At 35.8% G+C, this 8,714-nt stretch overlaps 1 protein-coding gene across 1 annotated transcript; it reads left to right on the forward strand.

Moving 5' to 3' along the window:
- The first annotated feature begins 4,964 nt into the window (after positions 1-4,964).
- LOC149579642 (putative methyltransferase At1g29790) lies at positions 4,965-7,523 on the forward strand. Its single transcript, XM_089786268.1, has one exon. It carries the CDS (start codon positions 5,998-6,000, stop codon positions 7,324-7,326), a length of 1,329 nt encoding a protein of 442 aa, XP_089642394.1. The 5' UTR covers positions 4,965-5,997; the 3' UTR covers positions 7,327-7,523.
- Positions 7,524-8,714: the final 1,191 nt, after the last annotated feature.

The following is an 8,714-nucleotide window of genomic DNA, read 5'->3' on the forward strand; positions in this document are numbered from 1 at the left end:
AGTTGTTTGAGCTTTTGTGGGCACTGCCCCCGAAAACCCCCACAGGAGTGTTACCCCTCGACCCCATCATATACTACAATAGGGAGCACCCCTAGGTCTCTGCCCCAAGACCCTCCAAGGGGTACTGCCCCTTGACCCCATCTTGGAGCATTGCCCCCAAATCCCTATAGTAAAATCTCAGGGGAAGCCATGTTGAATAAACTAGAAAAAAATTAACCCATAAATCTAATTAGGCTTTACATCACAACATTGAGCATAATACTTCAGATCATATGGAGTTGATACATAAAATCCAAGATCTTATTGATGATGGGGTAGTTGAAATTTAAATCCCTAATGACTCTTGTGATGAAGATATTATTCTCAAGAAAGATCAAATTGATGAACCTATGTCTACTAGTGGTCCTCTTGTAGCATCCACTTCTTCCAACAATCATGCATCTCCTAAAATATCAAAAAATTTCAACAAGACTCCATCAAATATAGAACCTGATTCTTTTCATACTAATTATATGTATCTTTAAGGGATACAATCAAAGGAAATCCAAGCTAATTTGCATTTGGTTGCAAATATTTTCAATGCTTCTAAAATCAAAGATCCAAAACCTTCATGTGCTAATATGCCTATCATGTCTATTCCAAATAGTCCTTCATTAGCTCTTCAAGAATTCATAATGCAAACCTAATATGCTTGCTCATCCTTAGAAGTGGTACCATGTCAATCTAAGACTATTAGAAAGATGAAACCACAAGTATCAAGAAAGATCATGATCAAGATCTCTGCATACTCTTTAATATCATCCAATATGTCATCCCTTCTTCTCAAGAATAACATATCCCTCCATGCACTATGTCTTCCTCATCTCTTAAGAAAGATTAAGATATCACTTCTACCATTTCCAATGAACTTATTTAAAATCAAAATTAAAAAATTCCTTCCTACACCATCTAAAGATCCCTGTCAAGATCAGAGTATCCCCTCATTTCATTGTAATATTTCTCCATATAGAACTCAATAATCCCTCATTCTATAAATTGAATCAAAGATCATGGGATGAAATGTCTACCTTTTATAGCACCCACACAAGAGGTCAAGGCTAGGCCCTCTTCTACATATATCAACCTCATAGAACTCATTGATAATTTTGCCAATTCGCTAGAATAAATGGCTATAATTGGGAGAACCATTGACAAATCCCACTTCCAAGCTACTATTCAATCATGGATTTATTTTATGTGGGGTGAAAATGATATCAAGTTGGATTTCCTTCCCAAATATTTCTTCACTATGATATCCCACAACTCTTGTATTCAAGATAGAGTCTTATTGGTCAGACCCTAGAAGCTTGATGACTAATTTGTCTTCATCCAAAAGTGGGTGGAAAACTTTAATCCCAGAGATATGGATCCCATTACCAAATCCACTTGGCTCCATTTATACAATCTCCCTTTAGAGTATTAGTATGAGGATATCCATTCAATGATCCATAATTCAATTAGGCAAACCCTCAATATTGATATGGGCGGTGGAGACTCATTCTTATTTTCATTCACCTTCATCCTAGCTATCTAACAAACACTAAAGAAGGTACTCCTATTTTTCGGGATTGGTTCTTGGAGACATAAGATTGAATTAGAACATTGAAGGTTTTTATGCCTTCATTGTAGGAGTCACAACCATTTTGAGGCCTCATGCCCAAAACCCAAGGCACAAAGATGGACTCCGAAGAAGATTAGCCCATGTTGCAGTATGATGGATGATGGAACTTTGTCAGTTGATGCTCCCCTTTCACCTCCATATGATCGCAGACAAAGTTGTGTATGAATCCCATGGTTGTTTCCACTTGGGTTCAAGACCCTCTACTAGTTGTCCCCTCAATTGGCATAGGCATTGTCACTAGGGTTTTGGTCTTTTTGGCCAAGGTGTCTTCTAGGGTGATTGAGTCACTTGTGGTGAATATTCTTCAAGTCTTGTCACTCTTTCTGATATTGACAATGATTTGAATGTGATGTCTCTCTAATTATCCTATCAACGATGATGAGAGTGAGAATATTTTGATAAGCTTGACATCGTGGAGTCCAAATCCCTAAGAGGAGTTGTAAATAATATGCAAGAGGGGAAATATGATCTATGAAAGTAAGTTCTATGAAATGATAAAGAGGGAAATGTACTCACCTCGAGGGATAACAAAGGATGCAACTTCTAATCTAAATATGGATTGTCAAGTTATAACATAAACTAAAATTGAGTTGGATCTAAAATCTACAAGATGAGAACCACTAGCTATGAGAATTTGAAGGCCACAGGAATAGGTCAACTTCCCTAGTACAGGTCAAATTCCTTGGTTTGGGTCAACTTCCTAAGTATAGGTCAACCTCAACCTATACCTGAACCCAACAATTGGAAATAGGTTTTGTCTAGAGTTTGTGTTCCCAAACTAATGACAAAAATATGCACTACACTAATGGGGTGCACAATGACCTCAACCTAGACTTTTAAGCCCTAAGAGGTTGTGTTACATTCTAAGGTTTGTCTTTTTAATACACTCACCTTAGTGACTTAGTGATGGACTCTACATCCCTATTTACTTTATCTAAGTATATGAAGCTTTTCATAATGAACCACATCAATATTTAATATAAAAAATTATGTTATATTTTTCAAGATTTTGATAGTGGTGGCTACTTACAAGAGATCTAAAATGAACATGTTAAATTATGTGTCTCTATACATATGACATGAACTTGTAATTTAAAAAAAAAAAAAAAAACTTTCATTCACACTTAGTGTTACAAGTTGTGCATGTGTCACACAACACATATGCACTTTATCTAAATCTTTTATTATGTTAGGGTATTTTGCAATGGCATCTTGTACACATATGTTATGAGTGCATAAAGTTATATTTTTTAATATTATATGACTTACATAGTATTAATGCCAATAAGGAGTAGAGTGTAGTGGATTCATGCTAACAAGAACTCTTGTCTTTTAACTTAAATTTGAAAACTATTTACATGTCAAAAAACTAATATTAATTACACATATAATCTTTCAAAAAAAAAACCACTAAAAAATAATGATATATCCTGATCAAAATTCTAAATTTAATATGCCTATAAAATAAAAATTAGTATATTAATAAAAGAATTCTACCATTTCATCATTACAATGTGTAGAAAAATATATTTTTCATTATTAGTAGGTATTATTTAGATGTTTCTTTAGTATTGAATAAAAATTTAATTCAAATAAGATAATTTTGTGGTAAACAAAATAGCTTATATTTATACTAGTTAAAAACAATCTATTAAAAAGCTAATTAGAAATAGAAGATCGTATCAGACAAACATGACTACAGTACAAAAGCATGATGCAACAATCACAAGGGATTTTGAAGGCAAACATGTAAAGAAAGCAATGTCTTACTAAGACGCCATTCACGCTAGGGACAATATCATGTTGGGAAATAATTATAAAGTCTGGAAACAAAAAAGGGTACTTTCTTCACAAAGTTTGTAAAAACTAAGGTATGCCCCTTAATTTATTTATTTATGTATATGATGTATGTCCCGGGCAAGACTGAGGTTTTCTTCTCCATTCTTTCCTATAGTGCCCGTTTGAACGAAGGAGTTACTTTAATTTATATAATATATTTGACCTCGACCTTTTACTGATTAAAAAAATGTCTATTAAAGTTAAATTATCATTTCATTTACTTATACATTATTTCATTTTATTAAATTTTTCTTAATTTTATTTTATTTAAAGAAATATTTTCATTGATACATAGTATTAATTTTATTTTAATTGAGAAGTATTTAAGAAATAATTTATCAAAAACTCTTTTTGAATGTTCAAATTTATACTCACACTACCCAATGCTCCATTCAGACTAATTGGAGCATAATAGTTCACCATGGGTTTGAATCTTGGTGGTAGTCTCATAGATGATATCTTGATAACATTTCATGGATCTATTTTATGTATTATTGTTATATATTTTGAACTGAAGATTGACCCATTCAAAATCAAAAAGAAAAAATAAATTAAAGAAGATAACAATGATATGAGGTCCAATAATATCTTATTAGTGTGTATTCAAGATGATAAAGTAAACACTAATATACTAAAGAAATATTTAAATAAATAAAAGATATTAATTACCTAAACTTCAAAATGTAATATATTTTTAAATTAATATCCACAATTAGATGTACCTTGTGCATAAGCTTTCATGAATCTATTTTATTTATTATAAATTTTTATTATTTTGATCTAATGATTGACCCATTAAACAAAATTGATTTCTGGGCATGGTTGTGTGAATATTTTTGTTATCAACGTTTCGGATCATGCTACATGATCCATCATCAGGGTGCAAGAGAGTCAAGGAGAACAAAAAATATTCTCCTTGACTATTTTTTGTTCTCCTTGACTCTCTTGCATCCTGGTGATGGATCATGTGGTATGATCCGAAAGGTTGATGACAAAAATATTCACACAATCATGCCCAAAAATCAATTTTGTTTATTGATGAATCGTGAAAATCTGATAGCTCTGATTGACCCATTTTCAATAGAAAAATAAAATATTAAGTAAAAGGACTTAATTATGGTGTAAGATCCAATAACTTCTTACTAATGTATATTTAAGATTAATAAAATCCCCTCTCAACATACTAAAGGCACATTAAAAATCAAATATATTAATTACTTAAACTTTATCGACAATCAACAATGCATTGCACTAGACCACACCCTCAAATTAAATAGTAGTACACCAACATTTAAAATTTTGAAAAAAAATTATCTTGTTGACTTTTCGCTTGATTTCTCTCCTTTTTTGGTAAATCAAAACTTAATTATATTTAAAAAATATATTAGCCACAATTAAATGTGCATCATGGACAGACAATACCCTCAAATGATATAACACATGAATAAATATTTGTTAATTTATCTGGTCGACTTTACCGGATAAAGGAACTTTCAATTCAAGGAGCATGGAAAGTCCCGCATTAAAATATAAGCAGATTGTCAGCGGTTCAACCGGTCATATATTTATTTATTTATTTACAGGAAGCAGCCTGTTCAATAAACCCACGAAGTGGATAAACCCTTGCCCAAGTTGAAGTAAAATGAATAAACCCTTACCCAAGTTGGTGCACAAGCCCGGTTGATCTCAAGCGTTACGCCTCGATTTAAGATATAGTTCATCGCAGGAATCGATTAAGTTTTACCCAATTCGCGTCTGTAAATTAATGCCCGCACATGGAAAATTCTATAAATTCCCGTCTCGGGCGCCCGAGAAGCATTAATGGAGATGCCCGGGCATTAAAATACTGCTCTGTTTTCTCAGAGCTTTAAATTCAAATCCTGTTCTGTTTTCGGATAGATTCAATTTGAAATACTGTGCTGTTTTGTTTTCTCTGAGGTTCAATTGGAGTCCTGGTCTGTTTACGAGAAGCTCTGATTTGAAGTCCTGCTCTGCTTTGTGAAAGTTTTGAATTGAGATCCTGCTCTGTTTTCTCAAAGCTTCAATTGATTTTCTGCTCAATTTACTCGAAGGTTAAAGCTTTGATTTGAAATCCTGTTCTGTTTACTCCTGCCTTTGATTTGGAGTCCTGCTTTGCTTTATAGAAGCTTTGATTTGAAATTTTTCAAAGTTTCAACTGAATCCTGCTCTGTTTATTCAAAGCTATGATTTGAAGTCCTGTTATGCTTTATGAAAGCTTTGATTTGATATCTAGCTCTGTTTACTCCCAGCTTCAATTGAAATCCTACTCTGTTTATTCAAAGCTTTTGATTTGAAATCCTGCTCTGCTTTATGAAAGCTTTGATTTGAATTCAAATCAAGCTCTGTTTTCTCAAAGCTTCCATTGAAATCGTGCTCGGTTTCCTCAAAGCTTTGGTTTGCATTATGAAAGCTTTGATTTGAAATTCTGCTCCGTTTTCTCGAAGCTTTATTCAAAATCCTGCCCGCCATTGCCGAACATGTCCTCGGACGGGAACGCGAAGCGAAAGGCAGGGTTTTCCAGCGGAATCCTGTCGAGATGGCGCGTCATTTTGCTCTTTCTGTTCTCTAATCTGCTATCCGTTTTCCTATTCACCGGTCCACTCCACGAGGCCTCCTTACATTACCTCCATGAATCCCCCAATCAGGCGACCCCCGCCACGAACGACCTAATTTCCGCTCTGAACCAGACCAGACACGAGCTGCAGCTGTCGAAGGACTTCTCCCAAGAACTATCAGCTCAGATCGAGTATCTCTCGGGGTATCTGAGACAATCTTTCGAAGATCCGAACAGGGAGGACCGTCCACAACATCTCTGGGGGGAATGGGGGAAGCAAGAAACCCTAACGGCCGAACTGAGGGAATTCCTAACCCCAAAGTTGCTACCTTTAGGGCACAATCCGACCTTCGGATCTGACACAATTCACGCCTCCGTAGGGCAGGCCTGTGCCCTAATGAAGGAAGACACACAGAAATACATGGATTACGAGGCCGGAGATCTCTGCCCGGAGGACGAAATCCTCGCACAAAAGCTCATGCTTCGTGGATGCGAGCCCCTGCCTCGCCGCCGCTGTTTTCCCCGGATTTCCCCAAATTATCAGGAGCCATTTCCATTTCCAGAAAGCATGTGGAGAACTCCCCCAAATTCTTCCGTCGTCTGGACAGCCTACACCTGCAAGGACTACGCCTGCCTGATCGAACGGAAAAATCACCCCGGCGTCGAGGATTGCAAAGATTGTTTCGATCTGCAGTACAGGGAGAAAACCCGATGGCTGCAACCCGGTGGAGCTCTGGATTTCTCCATTGACGAAGTTCTTGCTCTGAAGAAGAAGACGATCCGAATCGGGCTCGACATTGGGGGCGGCACGGCCACATTTGCGGTCCGAATGCGCGAGAGGAACGTCACCATTGTCACAACTTCCATGAATTTCAATGGCCCCTTCAACAATTTCATCGCTTCAAGAGGTGTTGTGCCGCTCTACATCACCATTAATAATCGATTGCCCTTCTTTGACAGCACCTTGGACATTGTTCATTCTATGCATGTTCTGAGCAATTGGATTCCTACCCAGTTGCTGGAATTTGTATTATATGACATTTACAGGGTTTTGAGGCCGGGTGGGATCTTTTGGCTAGATCATTTCTTCTGCGTTGAGCATCAGCTGGAAACTTATGTGCCCATGATTGAACATCTGGGGTATAATAAGCTCAAGTGGGCTGTTGGGCGGAAGCTGGATAGAGGGGATGATAAGAAGGAAATGTATATTTCTGCTGTCCTCGAAAAGCCGATTGTGGGGCACTCATTGTGATTATGATTTGCAGGGTATCTGCCTACAGATTTCAGTTTGTGGGGCACTCGGGGAAATGAATTTGCGAGTGCTTTTTTTCATGCAGGTTGAAATCTCATACCAGAGAATTCTACTTGTTTCTTTCGAGGTTGATAGCCTCTTTCTATTTAAGATTGGAATGTTTCTAATCATAAATAAATATGTATTATTTTGGGCCATTTTTCCCCCAGATGTTAAGCTAATGGTTTTTCTTTATAATCAATAATGGTGAAAATATTGTGATTTTAAAAACATGTCATAAGTTAAGTTATGTTGAGGTGAGATGTATATGTTTCATCATGTGTGTAGAAGAATTAGATGCCTCTTTCAAACTAGAAATAAGGAATAGTTCTTGATTACAATAATCATATGTAAATAGTATACTGTGAATTGATTTAGATATTAGGCTAATGGGTTTTTTCTATTTTGTTTTAACATTTAAGAGTGGTGCGAAATTTGTGATTTTGAAAAATAGATCTGAAGTTCAAATTCTATTGTTGGTATCTCCATTTTATTTGTAGTGTAGTTAGATGTAACTCCCAAAGAATTAGATTTAAGGAATGGTTTGATATTACTATATGTTGGTAAACAAATTTGTCACAGAATAATTGCCCAACGGAGTGTGTGGCAAACCGTTCACAACAGTTGGATAGGCCCTTGGTATGCGGCCTTCCTCTGCGTTTAGAGGGGCAGCTCCCTCGTATGATGTACTTTTTAAAGGATTTTCAAATAAAAATTTAAAACTTCAAAGTTCAAGAGAAAGTCATCCAAGACGAATGCACCACACGCCCTCACGACCTTCTTTGGTAAACAGGATTGATAACAAGGGTGATCAAGGACTATGCTTGAAAGCAACCAGTATTATCAAGAACATTTATTAACATTCATAAACACTCGCATAATACAATGAGAATGTCTACTACAACGCATAACAATTTTGATTTTAAAATAAGAAACCCAAAGTACATCTCATTTCGTTTCCTTGCACCAAGAAAGCAATAGAGATTTTTCAATTTCAGAGATAAAAAGTGTACATACTTTCCAAAATTTATCCCTCAATCAAAATTTCAGCATAGTGTTCCCTTATTTTTAAAACCAAAAAGTCCCCTTTAATAAGCCAATAGGTGTCCCTATATAGACATAGAGGTTAATAACTACCTCTTCGTGGTTAATAACCACCTCCAAAATACGCAATTTTGGAAGGTTAATTAACCTCAAGAAAATTAACCTATACGAGGAAACTTGCAAAAACAAAACTTTTAGCTAGAGTTCCTAAAGATGTTTGCATATACAATCACTAATTCTTCTAGCTACTAACTCTATCTACCTGGACACAATTGATCTATCTCAGAAAGCCCTGTAAGCATCTA

Source organism: Cupressus sempervirens, chromosome 1 (assembly GCF_028749045.1).
Source record: "Cupressus sempervirens isolate cs-2001-9-10 chromosome 1, ASM2874904v1, whole genome shotgun sequence".
In the NCBI taxonomy this organism is placed as follows: Eukaryota; Viridiplantae; Streptophyta; class Pinopsida; order Cupressales; family Cupressaceae; genus Cupressus; species Cupressus sempervirens.

Bases quoted from the DNA above. Each gene is read 5' to 3' on its own strand.
- LOC149579642 (XM_089786268.1), top strand. From the start codon at position 5,998: ATGTCCTCGGACGGGAACGCGAAGCGAAAGGCAGGGTTTTCCAGCGGA.